Below are 17723 nucleotides of genomic sequence, written 5' to 3'. Positions count from 1 at the left end.
ATCAGATGCTCTATTTCTCGACCATATGCCTTCTTTAGTGGCCTAAAGCACCTAATATCAAGAGGCTGAAGTAGATGAGATGCATAAGCTGGAATACAGAGCGTGATGATATTATTCTCCTGGCAATATTTCTCAAAAGCGACGGAGTGGTGACTTTCGTGGCCATCAAGGATCAGAAGACGATAAGAACCAACTGATCGGTCAGTTGTGCATCGGTTGAAGTGCTTTAGCCATTCAAGGCCTAGTTCATTATTTGTCCAGCCATTTTGGCTCGTTGCAATAACCCAGCTGTTTGGGAGGGTAGGTTCTTCATGCCAGTTAGCAAGGTGATATTGGCCCGCTCCAATGATAAACGGCTCGATCGCCCAGCCTTCCGCATTAATCGCTTGAATGACTGTAATCCATTCACGATTCCCAGGCTGCACTGATTTTGGTCTTCCAAGCCTTTCTGAACCTGTGACGACCATGCCGCTTGAGATAACACCCATCATAAAGCCAGTCTCATCAAAGTTCCAGATATCCTCTGATTGGATACCATACTTCGCGATTGTGTTCTGTACGAGCTTAAACCAGTTGCGAATAACAGTTGGGTCTTCGCATTTGGCCCTCTGGTAGTCATATTTACGAAAGAAATGCGTCTTGAGCTCTGGTTGTCGTTTAACGAAGTTATGAGCCCAGCGCTTGCCGACGGGTGGCGCCTTGCGGTCAGCGAGGAGAGAATTGGCCATTTCTTCAATAAAAGAATGTCTCGGAGGAAACCCTCGCGAATCTAGGTCGAGAATAAAGTGAACTACTATTTCTTCTTCTAGATTAGATAGTCTGCGTGATTTCTGGGTAGTATCGCGTCGTGATTGAATGCCATTCTGGCGGCGACGTAAGGTATTGCGAGGAACTTCATATGTATCTGCAGCGCGTCGGACACTTAGTTTGGGGTTATTTTGAAGGGCCTGAAGTGCAAGAAGCATTCTAGCCTCAGTAGAAGAGTTCGGCATGCTTGGTGGTTGAGAATTATCTGATCAGATAGAAATGTTGCAAGGTGAGGGATTTTTGGCCCACTTACTTGGATGGCCCACTTGCTTATCATGTACGTTAAGATTTAAATAACTTATATATAAGCTCTAACATAAGCTAACTTATAGCTATAAACTTTAAAGTCTATTTATACTGTAAAATACGCTGTATTTTAAGGTTTTCTATATAAATTAAAATACTTTAAAATCTTTTAAAAATACTTTTTAATAGCATTAACTATACTATTTTAGGAAAAAAAACTTATTTAATTTTTAGCTAATTTATTTACGCTTTGGGGATGCTATAGGGTAAGCTATTATTAGCTGCACAGTATGCTGGCCAACTCGCTTGTGAACTACGTTATTACTCTATTTATCAAACTTACTTAATTATTAGATATATTATATCTAATAATATATTAAAAAAGAACTAAAGCTATTAGTTACTCTAAAGTTAATCTAACAGCTATACTTTATTATATATTTCTTTTCTTTATTGTAAAGAGTTAACAGTTTAATAGCTAACGTTTACTTATATTACTTTCAAGGTTAGCAACTTTATTTTTACTCTCGAGGCACTGCACAAATAGAGGGCGCAATATAGCTAAAGTGACAATTAGAATATTAACAGACCGAGTGTATTATAAATCGCATCGTGTGGTTTATAAGGGGGACGTGGAGGGATATACAAATTTCTATCATATCCTAAAGGCCATTCGATGAGCTACTCAGCCGTAGAGGAGGGACGATGCAACTCATGAAAGTAAGTGGTGGAGACAAGGGACAAGGATCCACAACGTTAATCGTACACACAGACGCTCCTGCATTACGTTGCGTCCACAGGTGGCCAGGGTGACCGAGACACTGCCCGAGCACCCTTCTGTGCTACTGCAATAGCATTTTCGGAGCCCGCCTTGCATCCCCAACAAAAGAAATGCCACCTGAAAAGCATCACGAGCAAAATCTTAACGCAATCGGCTGCGGATCCAGCGATGCTGAGGCCTTTGACGGCACATACGCATCGTCATTTGGGAAGCCATCTGTGTTCTTCACCGGATTCGATGGCCTATTGCCTCTCGTCGCACAGCCATGTATGCATATAAATCGGTGCAAGGCAGAGGCAACCTAGTCTTGCGTCATTCTTTCATCATTAACCCTCACTCCAGATTTGTTGTTTATTTTCTTATTGGCGAAATCCGTACTGGTAAGCCCGAGTCTATATCAATAAACTCATCGCGTCGCATCGCGCTCGGAACGTGACCACAGTGGGTTCCATCCAGTCATTTAGCCAATAACTTTATTTTTGAAGTGATGCTTTCATTGAGCATTGAGGGGATCCTGGACGAGGCACTGCGATCTTTCACCTCGCTTCTTCTGCCCTACACTGTCAAGGCTCGAGACTAGCCAATCTATAAGTACACGTCTTCATCCCCCCTAACTTACAATCTCTGAGTTCTTTGTACGCTTCAACGCACATACAAAGAGAAAGATTCACCAGATAGCTAAGCATAAAAATAACAAAAAACGAAACTTGAAAATTTGGTAAGCCTTAATGTCATTATCACGAAGATTATCTCCTCGACTATGTTAAGGCTCCATTAGGTATAACGCCCCACTAACCCCACGTACCTCGACTCTACGTGAGGAAACTTATATACGCAAGGCAATTAGTAAGTGAATAAAAGTAACAAGGGGGTTTTATTTTGTAGCTTGAAGATCGCAAGGACTTTAGTCACAGGGTAATATGGGTGGAAGATGATGTACCTATCAACCTTCGCGAATTCATTGGTTAGTTATCCCTGTAGTGACCCGACTGGAGCCTTAACACAATCGAAGGGATAGTCAAAGGCCGCTAACACACAAAGCTAGAACCGCCCCAATCTCCTGAGTGCGTGAAGCCCTCCAAGGCGTACCCCGCCCCAGTGTTATGCCTTTAACAGCTAGCGCCCTTTATAGAGGAGCTCAGGGGGCGTGACTGTTAAGGTCCTACCATACATCTACTTAAACCTTGGGCGAAAGATGGGCGAGAGTGAGGTATCGCTTTTAACGAGAACTCTGATTGGCCTGATACCCTTGTCGTGACCGCATTGGAGGGCTTCACGCACTCAGGAGATACTATCAAACTTCTCACACTTATATACACAAACCTAAACTACACACAAACATACAAACCCTCAAACGCACGACGCATAATCGAGATGTTAGCACTACTTCTTATATATTTCACGATCACCCTAGTGAAAGGAGGCGCAGTCCACATATCGAATATCCGTGGTTTATGCACGGTATATTTCAACACCTCCGCCTCTTGTCTTACGGCGGAAGACACATTATATGATCTTTATGATAACCTGGGCAAGTTTCCTGCCAAAATAACAGAAGTCTATACTCCCAGTGGCCAGATAATCCAAAAATGCGTTGGACAGATCCCCTCTCCTCCTAATGGGCCTTTTGAGCGATCTAAAAAAGGAATCAAGTTTACTCCTACAGATAACCCTTGTACTCCCTTTTTCAACGGAATCGTCCCATGCTTTGGAAATGTTAAAGATGGAGAATCTCAAAGTAATACTACAGACTGGACTGAAGTTTTGAGTGCTAGTGGCCATGTGGAATTAACATGTATATTTAAAAGAAAAAAGGTTAGCTGAACACGGTTATGCGACGAGCTTGGGGGCCTGGGGTTAGAAGGTCCGGGAAACTTTGGCTGGGTAATGGCAGCTACGCGTGGCTGCTTCCAACGTCTAATAATGCCAACGGGCTGTTCTATCTAATTCAGACCATGTCTGCTTTATAATGTGTTGCAGTGTGGTATTGTATATAAATAAATTATGTAATGTCAACCATTGGAGAGAAAATCGTAAAAGGGCTATTACTTATTAATGAAATTCAGGCTGAATTAAAAAGAGATAAATAGCAGTTATATTTAGATTCTTTATATCCTATAAGATTAGTCTAATGCCCGAACTTACTACTGTTTTTATTTAATTTAGTTAAGTATTAGACTTAAATTATACTATGAGGACTATATTAATATCATCTATTTTATTTTTAATAAAAGAGTAAATTTACAGTCTTTTATTTATTTATACCTTTATAAATTCTCTTTTATTAAAAAGAAATATAGTTATTCAATGTTTTATAGCCGAACAAAATGAAAGCTGAGAATGAGCTTTAGCATTAAATCGGTCTCGTTTTATCGTCACTCTAAAGCCGGAGCTCACCCCCAAGCTGCAGGCATCAACTTTCGAACAAGCGAGATCTTTTGCCAATTGGGCTTAGAAGACTTTACTCTAGAGCAGAGCGGTAAAGAGTTTGATTTCAATGCCGGTATGCTTATTGTCGAAAAGCTTGTGGGTGGCAAAGTTATAAAACATCTTCAAGAACATGATCCAGAACATGTCAAGAACTTTACTCCTTCCAACTGGGTATGGATATCGCAACGAATGTTTGAGCCCATTTTAAGCCAGAATGCCGAAAGGTTGAACAGCGAACAGCGCCATGGCCACCAGGTTCTGCTCTATGAGGAACAGAAGGATCATGTTGTTGTTGTTGTCGTCAAGGATCTGAACATTGGCGATGTCAAAAAGTACAAGACACCATATGTGGTTGCATGTGATGGCAACCGCAGCCCGACCCGTCAAAAGGAGGGTATCAGCTGGGATGGGCCAGGTATTCTTCGAAACAGTCTTCGCGTCAGCTTCAAATCAGACCTGAGCCCTTTCATCGGCAAGAGAATGGGTCACGGAGTTGTCTACGTGGCAAACAAAGACATCGGTGGAAGCTTTCGATTAGAAAATGAAGGAAAACAGGGCATTATGATGGTCAACAATGTTGGATCTAAGACCAGCTTCGAGCCCGGATCCGTAACAGTGGACGACGCCGAACAATACTTTTATCAATTGTCCGGCTTGACTCCTGACCAGGTAGATCCTGAGATCGTGTCAATGAACTAATAGACCATTGCGGCGTACAATGCTGGTCGCTTCGAGAGCAAGGGCGGTCGAGTTTTCCTTGCTGAAGACTCTGCCCATACTATGCCGCCGACTGGAGGCTTGGGTGGAAATACCGGAATAGCTGTCAGTTGGTTGGCACCTTTCTTCGTAGAACATATTGCTAACATCTACTGTTCCAGGATGCTCATAACTTTGCATTGAAGTTGGCATACGTCTTGTCCGGGAAGGCGTCGCATTCACTGCTTGCATCGTACAACATTGAGCGACAACCCATTGATGAATTCACCGTTAACCAGAATCCAGGAGGGAATCAGCACTTAGGTTTGCAAGACCACAACCAAGATTCTTTATCCTATGTAACTCTTTTTAGAAGCTTAGCCACTGGAAAGTATGAAAATAAAAAAATTAATGATTAGATCTGTATTTCTGTTGTAGCTACTTGTTAAAGTCAAGAAATAATACCGGCACCATTCGACCGTGACGATTTCCTCTTATGGATTAGTACAGTTTCTGTAGAGCGTGACGATTCCCTAATTTAGCTAGCGTTGATAAACTGTCCCATATCGTCACGAGGTTTGTACAACCAGACGCGAAACGCCCACGTGCTTTGCGGTCAGGCATATTGTTGCAGATGTTAATTAGGAGCTGCTCAATTTCGCCAGCTTTGCTAAATGAGATTTACTGTCAGCTTAAAGTTACAATACACTGTAGATTATTGTGTTGGCTGTGATCACAGATAAATGGGATAAGGATCAGTTATCAATGTTGAGTTTTAGGTGACGGGTTTTGACCTTACACACAATTAATCCGGAGACCTGTTCCAAAACGTAACCACGCCACAGCGGTCATTCGTATACTAAAACATAGACATAGGGATTCCTAAGAATATAGAAGATTTTATTTCATATAGATAATAGCTTTCAATCACCTGATGGGCTTTAAATTGGTTATAGAAATCGAGATATAGTGGCTATAGGGTAGTCGTTCATTAGAGTCGTACTTTCGCCCCTTGCCCATTTGTATCCGAGTTATGCGGATTTGCAACCCTCCCCAACGAGGTCAACACAAACCTCAGGACAAAACACAACAATATTGCTCTGGAATGCCGGCATAGATTGGCAGAGCAGGTCAAAGCAATCCCAAATCTTCTCCAAGACCAGTCTAAGCTTCGACTACCACGCATACCGATTAAACCGATTTCTTGCCTTGCTGCGCCGAGATTGGACGGACTGAAGTGCCGGAAATGTGGCCGTATGTTCCGGCAAGCCCAAAAGATGCGGCACCATTGTATGGAAGAGCATCTGTGGAAAAACCCAAGAGGAAGAGGAAGGCCTACATCTCTATGGATTCATTCACTTTTGATGAAAGTGGACGTTTCACGATCCTATTGGCTGATAATCCCTGTATCTTCCCCGCATTCCACCTTCACTTGAAAGAAAGCTCTCAATAAAGGACCCCGAGCAAAGTTCAAGTTATAGTGAAGTTCTAACTCTTTTATTGGTTGGCTTCTTTGCTTCTTTTATTGCTGGATTTCGAGTTCAACCTGACCCATACCCTACTCATGTATGTAGACCGGAAACGCACTGTGTTTCCCCTTCCCGTCCATCCACAGTCCCATACATCTCTACCCCCTGTCTACCCCTCCAGAAAACGCACTTACTGCTATTTAGAGGGTGGGGACAAAAATGGCAAGTGGGGTTGGTGAAATACAGCTTATGTAAATGCAGCGTCATACGCAAAAGCTAGTTTCGGGCTTTTTTTCCTCGTCGTAAACAGCTATTTTTAGCCGCTCCCCGGCTCGGAATATTGTTGAAACCAAGCAGGGACCTTGTGTAGCGCGACACGCTCCGAGCCGTTGAATTTATCCCCGCTCCTGCCTAAGAGCCTCAACTTTGTCCTAACGACATCTACTAACCCGCAACAACGCCAAAAAGAGGGACAAGCGATGCCTTGCAACATAGGTCTACTCAAGCATGTTAATATGAAACTGAACGTCCGACTTGTTGTAGACCAATAGCAATTCATACTCTTCTACACCTTATTGAGCTCTCTGATAAACCTGTTTTGAAGCAGAGAGTTTGCGACTTATTTAAGGTTTTGTGGCTTATACTTGTCCTCGAATGCATGTCAGGCAATATGAATGAATAGTCCCACATTTGATTTAGTCAGGCGCTGCGACAATAGTATCATGGCTGAATGTGCCTTGGGTTACCGGCGTGTGTGGGTTGAGTGAAACTTCCTACTCTAGGCCATCACCTGCCAGCAACATCCAACTTATAGGGCAGTACACACACGATTGAGTAGCCTGGATCTAGGCCTAAACCTTAACACGCTGGCCAGCAGCTCAAGCTTGTAGTTCAAAGGTAATACAATTGAACCTACAGATTCTAAGACCATTATTACAGATCCTGTTCATCAAAGCTTAACCCGCAGCAGAACGACAATAACGAAGTTACGAGTCAACACCTGAGGTGATTTGATCTAGGCTTTTCGGAAATGTTCCTAAAGACGCAGGTGTCTCTGTCGTATTGCCACAGGGTAGCTAACCTCAGCATACAAGTAAAGGTGCATTGTGTGCAGGTTAGTGACTAGAGTGTTTAGTCGAAGGAGAGGAATGGCTCGAGGATGACGACTAGATGCATAGTGTGCTTAATAGTCTATGTTGACGTGATAATGAATAAGTGGCTGCCCGTGCGCAGGATGTGTGAAAAGATGATAGATAAGTTTTGCATAAAAATGTCAAATTTCTGCTGGAGCGTAAGCCGGTACCGCGGAAATTGAAAAAGAAACAGACAACGATGAATAAATTGTTGGTCAGTCTGCCAGTGCATGAATATATATGCAATTGATCACTTGTCAGGCTCGAGATTGATTTACTAGTCACGGGCATGTCGCTCCAGGGCAATCACTTGATAAAACCGTTAAACAATGGGTTTAGTCACTCATCAGGTTAATTGGGAGACCAATGATGCATCTCCTGCTTATATCTTTTGCTAGGAGCCTAGGTACTATAGAAAGCATATTAGACAGTTCTACTAAACGCCTCCGTGGAGCTGGTGCTCCAGGTGAGGGCTAACATGGCAGGTGTCATATTAGAGCAGAAATGCCTAAAGTTAAAACTACGTCACAAGGCAGATAGATCATAACCTAATTATGTCATGTATCGTGAGAGGGTTATCTCGATAGTGAATTGCGGCTGATAGGATAATATTTTATCCATAGTTCGGAACCCTTTTTTTATTCTTTCAGAGTCCATTATCCCAGAGGCCAAATTAAGAACTATCTCTACGCCTAGTAACTTTCAAATTAATAACGATCCATGATGAGCTGCGTCTTTAGTGAGTCCTTGCAGAGAAACCAACCCTTGTCCTGCAGGAAGGAGATAAAGCTGTCGTGCTTTGCCGAGGCTGTCATGCGGCTCTCAGTCTTGAACGATGCCTCGACGAGGTACTCGATTTCAGTGCTCGCGCGTTGGCCAATAGGCCAAACCTCGATGTAGAGCCGCATCCCCTCCCACTTGCCAACGGAGCGCTTGGCGCGGACCGGCCCAAATATACGCGACTCTTTCAACATGCTAGTGCCCCAGTTGTTGCCTTGCCAGTCATCGAACTTATCAGGTGCTTCGTCAATTAACATTGCACGCGAGTTTGACTCCCCCGGCAGATCCATCTCGCTGTTCGTAGACTCTGCCACCTTCTTCTTGCGGCTGATAGAGAGCGTCTGCTTCTGATAGCCCCATTCGACTTGCGCCTCGTACTTCACGTCACCGGCGTCGAAACCATCGTTATTAGCCGTGGTGAGCGCGGCGTCGATGTCACCGCCCATGATGGCATACCGCTTCTTATACGTCAGCTCCAAACCATCGTCGTTCTCAGTCTTGCGGATGCGTGCGCTCCAGCCGGCGGTATAGATGTCCTTGCTGTCCGTGTCGAGAAACTGAATACTCTGCTTAGTGACGCTTGGAGGCATATCGAAGGTCGATAGGACGGTGCTCTTAAGCTCCTTATCTGGGCCGAGGACAGCGGTGGGTTTGAGCAGAAGCTTGACCTCGTACTCGGGCGTCATATTTGGCGCTGCTTGCGTTGAGGGTTCGGCATTGGCAGCCATGGCAAACAGGAGGCGTGGGGAGAACTGTACTGTATCTGTGTGTTAACGGGCAGGGTTTGAGTGGAATGACAAGGGCGCTGAGCAGTGGTAGATTTCAGGAGCGGACCAAGTAGGAGCGGTAATTACTATTCTTAGATAAAATATCAAAAACCCTGTTAGTCATTACGAATAAGAGCCACCGCCGGTATGTCACTATTACGATTCTTATTTCTTAAGTTTGGTGACAAGGTAGTAATAATGAAGTCAGGATGATTCATCATAAAATAAGTTCATTTTTCTATATTTAGGTTATACAAGGAGGTAGAAAAGGTAATAATAGCATTATACGAATAACTCGCAGATGCAATAGCGGTAAGAGCTCGATGTTTGGAACCTAAGTTCTTATTTTAGACTTACCGTATAATAATAAGTCTGAGCTTAAGTTTAGGTTGCATACTGGCCATTCTGCACTTGGTAGTTAGTTGTGGCAGCGATTTGGCGGTGCCATAAAGCTTTAATTTTCGGTCAGGGACTAATCCCATGAGTTGTGTTGAACCTCCCGGCCGTACCAGGCCCCATATGCCCACCGTCTTCTAGGAGGTACATGGGTGGACACCACTTGATAGATTGGGAACGTGAGCAGTGAGATGTAGCGATTTGTAACTCGAGAGATTGCTGGTACTTCTATCACAGGCTGAAATAGGGGAGCGACAGGTATCTTTTGATTGACGCATTTTAATTGGCTGTAACCCCCTGCTGTGACCTGGCGGGAGGTTCAACACAACTCAAGGGATAGTTGAGCTGCTGTTTCCAAAACATTTTATCCGCCCATTGTCAAGGCATCTAAGGTTTTACTCATAACCTTTGTTCTCCTGAGGGAAGGGAAACATTAGCGTTTGAGCGAAAGCCTGGTCGTAGTCTTTTTGCTGTTAGGGGCAAAGTTAAGGGAGTTTAATAATTGAAGGGAGCAGTCTGATCGGACTAGGAGGGATGGAGACTCTCGTTGCGTTCCCGGAGTGAATGGCGGTTTTGCCCCTAGACCTTGAGCTTGCATCCACCAGTTAGCGCCCTCAAGAAGGAGCCTAGGATTCGCTGCGCAACGAAAACCTGACCGGAGTTTGAGATTCCGCAGTAATCGTGCTTAATATTACGAAAGGAATCTTCTACGTGTTAAGGAAATAACGCTAATATTGGTGGATGCGCTTTGCGTACTCTTAAGCACACACTAGCGGGGATATATCACAAGCCAGTGTGCGTCAATGTGCCCAACACTAAATGTAACGCTGAGGCTTACGATGACTTGTGAATGCCAAAAAGCCGCAGCGGTAGTTAAATAAGCTCCATAGGGATTTCTGGTGATGGTCCCGAAAAGCCCGTATACTGCGTCACTAATACGCGTGATGTCCGTTGGCAAAAGGAGCCTCCTGATAAGGCTTACACTTAGTATTATGGGGGGAGCTGTTACCTTCTGATTAATGTTAACGATATGTTAGTTCCAAGAGCTTATTCGGCCATACTGAAGAAAGCACTACATCCTGCATACATTATTGAATGGCCTATTAGAAGATCATGCACCTTCAGCACCCCGCACCTTGATTTGAACGATGCCTGACGTAGCCGGCGCTTGATATGCCTTTTTGAGGATCGAAACGCTGGCGTAGGTGATGATTTTTCTTCCTAATGGTAGCCCGCTTTGCGAATTAGTTACGTAAAACAGGAAGCGAGGTGGCTGTAAAAGTCGTTGCTGGTGTGAAGGAATTAACGAAGGCCTAACCATCGTCTTGCCGAGCACACCATCCATAATCCTCATTATTACCTTCTTGCAATACTGCCAAGGTAAGTCAGTAGCTACAAATGGCTGTTCCTGTTACCTCATGGTCTAGTACACTGTCCCGCTGCAGCCCGGCACACTTTGAGATCAACATACGCATGTGGGCATATACTTTGCAAAATTGCCCTAGAAGGCTCCAGAACTATCATACTTTTATCATATCATTCAAGGATGGCGTGCTACAGCTGCCAGTAGTACCGAATCCTGGAACAAGCCGTATTCTCCGGCCCTGCTGAGTGACTTATTCACCAACCAGCACATGTCTTTGCATATGATAATACGTCGAAGAAATGGCAATAGAGTTGTGTCCTGCAGGACTGCTAGGTTTTCGGCGGCTAAGAAGGCTTTGCTTTTGGTTCAGATCAAGGCACAGTATGTTGGACATGTGAAAGGTATTGCAGCATACTTGGGGGCCGTTGTTGACCGGGGGCCCATAATTAAGGTATAAATGAGACATATGGATGGCGAACATCGAATGCAAACTTATCATCCAAGAACCACCGAAGTTCTACTACGATCCTGAGCTAGTACTGACCTTCCTACCTCTTGCCTCGCAAAGTACCTGTTGATCAATCATCATGTGCAATCAACACCAGTCCCGGGCTGTAGGGCTCTCGGAGTTATTGTTTGCGGGTGTATTCTAACCTCTCGTTCCAGATGTGCCACTTCGTCCCCGCTTATATCCTTGACAACATTGCCAAGTCTGAGGCTGTTCCAGAGGAAGCACGCCAGGCTGCTAGTCGCACTCTATCAGCCGATCAGAATTTCCGCAAGGAACGTATGGATACCCTTAGTCGTGAACAGCCCACTACTCTTGGCGATCCCGAAGTTCCGACAGCACAACTACCAATTGTAAGATCAAGCTTTGTCCCACCTGGCATTCTCGAGCATGTCGCCCAGAGTGAATTAGGAGACGACAAGGCTCGAGAGAGTGCAAGAGCAACGTTGAGGTCAGATGCTAAGATTCGCGAACAGAGAGCTGCTCTCGTTGGCCCGGCCGCGACGGACCAGCCTCATGACCCTGCAGCTGTTGCTCTAACGCTGAGGCGCGCCATTTACGATGGAAAGAAACGTCCCGCTCTTCCTGGTAAAGTTGCTCGCAAGGAAGGTGATGGACGCACATTTGACAGACAAGTTGATAACGTCTTTGACGGCGTCGGCATTACGGTCGCGTTCTTTTACAAAGTATTTGGTCGCAACGCCATCAACGATAATGGCGGCACTCCCCTTGTCACAGTTCACCACGACCCGGAGAAGGAGAATCCCCTTGGGTACAACAACGCCTTCTGGGACGGCGCCCAGTGTGCTTTCGGAGACGGTGATGGTATCATCTTTGACTATTTTGCAGATTCCCTGGATGTTATCGCCCACGAGCTGACTCATGCTATTACCCAATACACCGCTGCTCTCCCATACGCGAAGCAAGCCGGAGGCCTGAACGAGTCCATCTCCGATGTTTTTGCCGCACTGGTTGAGCAGTGGCAATTCAATCAGACCGCGGCAGATGCTGATTGGCTCACTGGTCAGAACCTGTTCCCTGTTGCCTTTAAAGGTGCAGCTCTCCGCAACCTTGCAAAGCCGGGGACCGCCTTCAACGATCCGATCCTTGGTCCAGACCGTCAGATCTCCCATTTTAGCCAGTACAATGATAGCCTGGATGTTCACGTTACTTCGGGTATCCCCAATCGCGCATTCTACTTGATTGCTGTTGGTTTCGGTGGGTATGCCTGGCTGACAGCAGGAAAAATTTGGTACAAGACTTTGACGGACCCGAAAATCAGGGATTTTGGCGAAGGTATTACTTTTGCAAATTGGGCTCAAGTGACGGTTGATCAGGCTCGCAGTCTGTTCGGCGGTCCTGCATCGATTATTGTCCACAATGCTTGGGTCTCTGTTGGTGTGCTCTGAATACATGAGGAGTTTTTAAGATATAATGAACTACCTTTGTGTGTATGTACTATCAACATGCAGCATGTTAGCCGTCTACAGCCACACACCTCGTCACTGTACTCTCACGACGAGCTCTTGCAGTGCCCATTGACATCTTTACTGTACTAAAGGGGTGCACATAGTTTGACTAAATACACACAATATGGCCCGAGCAAGTATTAAATTTTTCTTTCTTTTTACCTCCACCCCCCCCCCCCCCCACAAAAAAAAAAAGAAATTTGTGCTCAATTACAAATCCATTATCCCTGCACGGCGACGAAGATAATAAAAGGGTCCAGTTGAGCGTAAAAGGAAAGCTCCGACAGCAGAGGGGCCATGCCTCATGAAATAATTAGGATGGGCCCAGTATATTCATTATATTACAGGCGTCATTGAGGATAAAAGCTCCTAGCATAGGATCTTTCCAAAGGGTAATAAGAACGAGCCGGTTATAGTAGAAAAGTAACAAGATTTGATATATAGACCAAGCGATAACCAGATAAAGTAATAGCACGAAGAATATAATGACAATATAAAAAGACCAAAATGTCTATGCACTGATACTGTGACAATTATTACTAAAAGCTAATTTTAACGGAATATATTCCAGGTTATAGACCAATAGCAATCTATACTCTTCTACACCTCATTAAGAGCTCTGATAATCCTATAATGAAGCAGAGAGTTTGTGACTAACCTAAGGTTTTATGGCTTATACTTGTCCTCGAATACATATCAGCCAATATAAGTAAGTAGTCCCTATATTTGTTTTAGTCAGGCGATGCGACAATAGCATCATGGCTGAATATGCCTTTGGTTACCGGCATATGCTGGCTGAGTGAAACTTCCCACTCTAGGCCATCACCTGCTACCAACATCCGACTTGTAGGGTAGTACACCCACGATTGAATAGCTTGAATCTAGGCCTAAGCCCTAAAACACTGGCCAGCAGCTTAGGCTCGTGGTTTAAAGATAATACAATTAAACCTACAGACTCTAAGGCCACTATTATAGATCCTATCTATTAAAGCTTAATCCGCAGCTGAGCGACAATAAGTAATTTATGAGTAAACTCTTGAGGTGAGTTGATATGGGCTTTTCGGAAATGTTCCTAAAGACGCAGGTTTCTCTGTCGTATTGCTACAGGGTAGCTAGCCTCAGCATACAAGTAAAGGTGCATTATGCACAGGTCAACGAGCACAGAGCGACCAGCCAAAGGAGAGGAATGGCTCGAAGGATGACGACTAGATGCGCAGTGTGCTTAATAGTCTATGTCAACATGATAATGAATAAGTGGCTGCCTGTGCGCGGGATGTGTGAAAAGATGATAGACCAGTTTTGCATAAAAATGACAAAATTTCTGCCGGAGCGTAAGCCGGCGCCGCGGAAATTGAAAATGAAGCGTACAACGATGAATAAACGGTTGGTCAGTCTGCCAGTGCAAGAATACCTACGCAATTGATCACTTGTCAGGCTCGAGATTGATTTACTAGTCAGAGGCATGCCGCTCCAGGGCAATCGCTTGATAAATCCCTACTGCAATGATTGCTGCAAATATTACGACGCAATGCACATATCCTGGTTCGTGCACGCTTGACGTCCTTCCAATTGCCCACAAAATGCGTCGTAATACATCATTTTCGTCCGTGCACTCTCCGGGGGCAGACTAAAATCCGTTCCAGTTCAGACTGACTAAGAATGGGATAACTTTCCAAAATGCTATCCGCCAGCTTCCTCCCAATATACCAGAAATACAAGCGCGACATGGACATCGTCGCTTCATGGCTAGCCACAACTGCCCAGCAACATGGACACACGACCTCGCTCGCGGCACCCCCTACCGCAGGTGCGGCAGCCAACAAGAGTGCCGCCCCCTCATCCGGCCGCCTAAAGGGCAAGGCGCGCAAGCTCAAAGTGCAGATTTTGCGGCACAGCCCAGACTATTGTTTTTATTCACATGTTATCTCTTGACCAGAAATCGTAAGGTTTGCCATAAGTCAGGGAAGCGTCACTCTGAACGGTGACATGCCTTGCCCTCCGCTTCATATTACCCAACCATAAAGAGACTTCTTGTTTTATGGCTTGCCCGTGGCTTCAACTATCTGCAAGGAGTACATTAGACGCTCCAACTTCAATTGTACTGCCTTTGAATTGTGAACTTGAACTGCTGTTCGTATTCTCAGAATTTAGCGAAGGTTCTGTTTATCTGATTGGTAGGTATACTGCGCCACAAATGGATGTTGCTGACATGTGACGGCACTTGTGATGGTTTGGGAGTGGGAAGTTCCGATCATGCCGCATGTTTCAAGTAACAGAACACATGAGGTATGTTAACATACGGCATTTACCTTTGGGGCACACCGATCAGAGTTTCGGAGTTAGACTATAGTTTGCTCGAGCAACAGGCAGCCATGATAAATATGTCCCCCCACGATGAAACCCAAGCCCATACCGCATATCCCGGAACAGCCACACTATCTTCTGTGACTGGATGCCTCGAAAAGTCCGGGTACAGTTAGCTACCAAAAGCCTATGGCCACCATTGTGGCGCAATGTCTGGGTGGGCATAGACTTTTAATACCTTATCTAGCATTACTCTGTTTCTCTTCTTAATGCTTAAAGGGTAGGTTACAGTAACTCAACAGCGAAAACAAACACAGTCATATTACACAACAGCAGCACCATACCTAACGCTCTGTACTATGATAGCCTTATTCAAAATAAGCCTTCTGGCTGCTGTGGGTAGCTTCGATCACCTTGGACACCAAGTTGCAATCTACCATGCAAGCCGCCAGCAGGTGTTGCTGAGCAGTGACATGTGATGCCAGACTTGCAAAGACGCAATGTCAAAATCACCCAAGAGTCTCTGAAAAGAAAAGCGCCTGAGGATAGCGGGGTCTTGCATAGAGCGCCAGCTGATCTGGTGTTGGTTATTGGGACGTTCTAGGCCTGGTGGCTGAAGATTTTTTAAGCCACACGGTGTAGCAGCCAGTGGAAGGAGAGAAGGCGTTTCTCGTCATTCGCCTACAGGGTTCATATGTCATTTAGGCACTGTTTCCGGAGATCCCTGACACATGCTTGAGAATGTGTATAATACAATTAGTGCTTAGGCTTAATGGCGTTTTGGTTTATAATGCTCCTAGCTGCATTCTGCAAGCTGGTCTAGACTCATCTAGGCCTTCCGCTCAGCGTAATAGACATAAGCCTCACATTCCGATCACCTGAAGCTGAACTTACGGAGGTATTTTTGGCGCATGAAACGGAAATTGGCGTTGTTGCCTAGAAATCAATAAGGCTGAACGATAGCTTTAGGAGACATTATTACAGAAAGCTTGTCCCGGCGATATGCGATCAAATGGTACTCGTCAAGTATATATGTGGCCTCTGCATGGCCTCATAATTTCCGTAATCGCATACAACCAGAGAATGCATAGATCAACATTTACGACTCCCAAACAAAATTTCTTTGCAACTAAGGATTCTCTTCGAAGAACAAGTCTAAGATGTTCAAGCTTCTGCACGGAAAGTTCGTTGTCCGAAACGGTCTGCAGCCAGATGGCGATACGATCAGGTTCAAGCCTGACAACGTCGATTTCGTTGAAGAGCTGCGACGAGAATCCCATGGTAGCACTATCATGAATGAAGGTGTCAATATTCGGTTGGAAGCGGTTGACGCCCTGGAAAAAAGCCAGGAGTTGACGGGCGCCACAGCCGCTCGTGACGAGCTGTTGCGCAGGCTCGGGTTTACAGATGTGAGGTTTTCTGGCAATCCCCCGTTCACCATCAATTCTGGCGATCAAGAAATCAGTGGGCATGTATTGTCCAATGGTTTTGACAACTTTGGGAGGTTAATTGGCTTCGTCTACGAAGGCGATGGTAGCGTGCACGGCTCGGATGGCTCTGTCATCTCCTTGGACAGGAGCCTGGTAGATGAATCAGTTAATACCGCCCTGCTCTCTGAGGGATACGTCTTCCCAGCGTTCTACGACAGTCTTCCGGAGAACCTGCGCGAACATTTGGCCATGAAGTCGACAGCTGCCCGCATAGCAAAGAAGGGCGTGTGGTTACGATCAAAGGGTTTCCCAGGAGATCCACTTATCGTTGAGACGCCGATCTTGGCAAACCTGAGGAAGGCGGTCTTATGGCCGAAGCTCTACCGCCGTCTAGAAAAATACCTGGAGTCTGGCAGACGTGAAAATTTGGATGGCTTTATTCGCTGGCTTCAAGAAGACCCTCAGTCGCGTGATGACGGCATCCTGCTCATCCAGAGCAACCCGCCCGAATCAGTTCGCCTGCACAATGTGGTGGACGTCTCCGGCAGTAGTGTCGAGCTCAAGTTCTGGCCCGAAAAGTTCATTATCCAAGGCCACCCCACGAACCCAAACGGATCCCGGCCGTGAGATACACGCCTCACCAATTGGCTGAGACAGCCTGTACTGCATGAACCAATTCTGAGAACAGCTTAGGTGCATTCCATAGCTCAAGATGTTGAATAAATCCTATGTATTTGCGATGTCCCTCTCTAATGTTGTGGTGATAGTGTGCACATCAGAGTTGATAGTTTATATGGCTTCCTGAGTGGTTGCACCTTCGCTATCTCCTCCTTCTTCACAAGTTGTGTTGCTTAACTAGGAGAAGGTGACGCATTCTCGTCATTTCCGTTAGCCTCGACCAACGTTGGCTGAGCAGACAATCTCATAGATTAAGTATGTATGTACACCAAAAAGTGTAAAACACGTGTAAACCCCATTCCCATTACAGTACGTAGGACTTGACCCACCAGGCTCTGCCGATACCCTGGCTTTATATTGCGATGCTGTGTTTCCAGGTGAGTAAAATTATGCTCCAAAAGTCTGTGGACACCCCACCCTGTAGCAACTTGATCCGTACAACAGGAATAACTTCACTTATAGA

At 45.3% G+C, this 17723-nt stretch overlaps 4 protein-coding genes across 4 annotated transcripts; 3 read left to right on the top strand and 1 right to left on the bottom strand.

Moving 5' to 3' along the window:
* Positions 1–4177: 4177 nt before the first annotated feature.
* On the top strand, positions 4178–5253 carry FOBCDRAFT_99594 (FAD-binding monooxygenase; the record flags this gene model as incomplete). The annotated part of the gene is given in 3 exon segments (XM_059612292.1): positions 4178–4948; positions 4967–5086; positions 5143–5253. Coding segments are annotated over 3 exon segments (1002 nt in total), but the record flags the coding sequence as incomplete, so codon positions are not given.
* A 3016-nt stretch (positions 5254–8269) lies between these two features.
* Positions 8270–9070, bottom strand: FOBCDRAFT_140857 (uncharacterized protein; the record flags this gene model as incomplete). Its single annotated transcript, XM_054705620.1, has 1 exon — positions 8270–9070. One exon carries the CDS (start codon positions 9068–9070, stop codon positions 8270–8272), a length of 801 nt encoding a protein of 266 aa, XP_054561595.1.
* Positions 9071–11660: 2590 nt separating this feature from the next.
* Positions 11661–12788, top strand: FOBCDRAFT_139633 (Bacillolysin; the record flags this gene model as incomplete). The annotated part of the gene is made up of 1 exon (XM_054705619.2): positions 11661–12788. The coding sequence occupies one exon, from the start codon at positions 11661–11663 to the stop codon at positions 12786–12788; it is 1128 nt and encodes a 375-aa protein (XP_054561594.2).
* Positions 12789–16184: 3396 nt separating this feature from the next.
* FOBCDRAFT_227634 (uncharacterized protein) lies at positions 16185–17307 on the top strand. Its single transcript, XM_031189565.3, has one exon. The coding sequence runs from the start codon at positions 16313–16315 to the stop codon at positions 17207–17209; it is 897 nt and encodes a 298-aa protein (XP_031033550.2). The 5' UTR covers positions 16185–16312; the 3' UTR covers positions 17210–17307.
* The last annotated feature ends 416 nt before the right edge of the window (positions 17308–17723 follow it).

The sequence above is a fragment of the Fusarium oxysporum genome, chromosome VII (genome assembly GCF_013085055.1).
Source record: "Fusarium oxysporum Fo47 chromosome VII, complete sequence".
Taxonomy (NCBI): Eukaryota; Fungi; Ascomycota; class Sordariomycetes; order Hypocreales; family Nectriaceae; genus Fusarium; species Fusarium oxysporum.
The sequence above is the reverse complement of the archived record's forward strand: the minus strand, read 5'-3'. Positions and strand labels throughout refer to the sequence as shown.

What these genes read in the sequence shown, in the direction of transcription:
- FOBCDRAFT_227634 (XM_031189565.3), top strand. Translation starts at nt 16,313, where the DNA reads ATGTTCAAGCTTCTGCACGGAAAGTTCGTTGTCCGAAACGGTCTGCAG.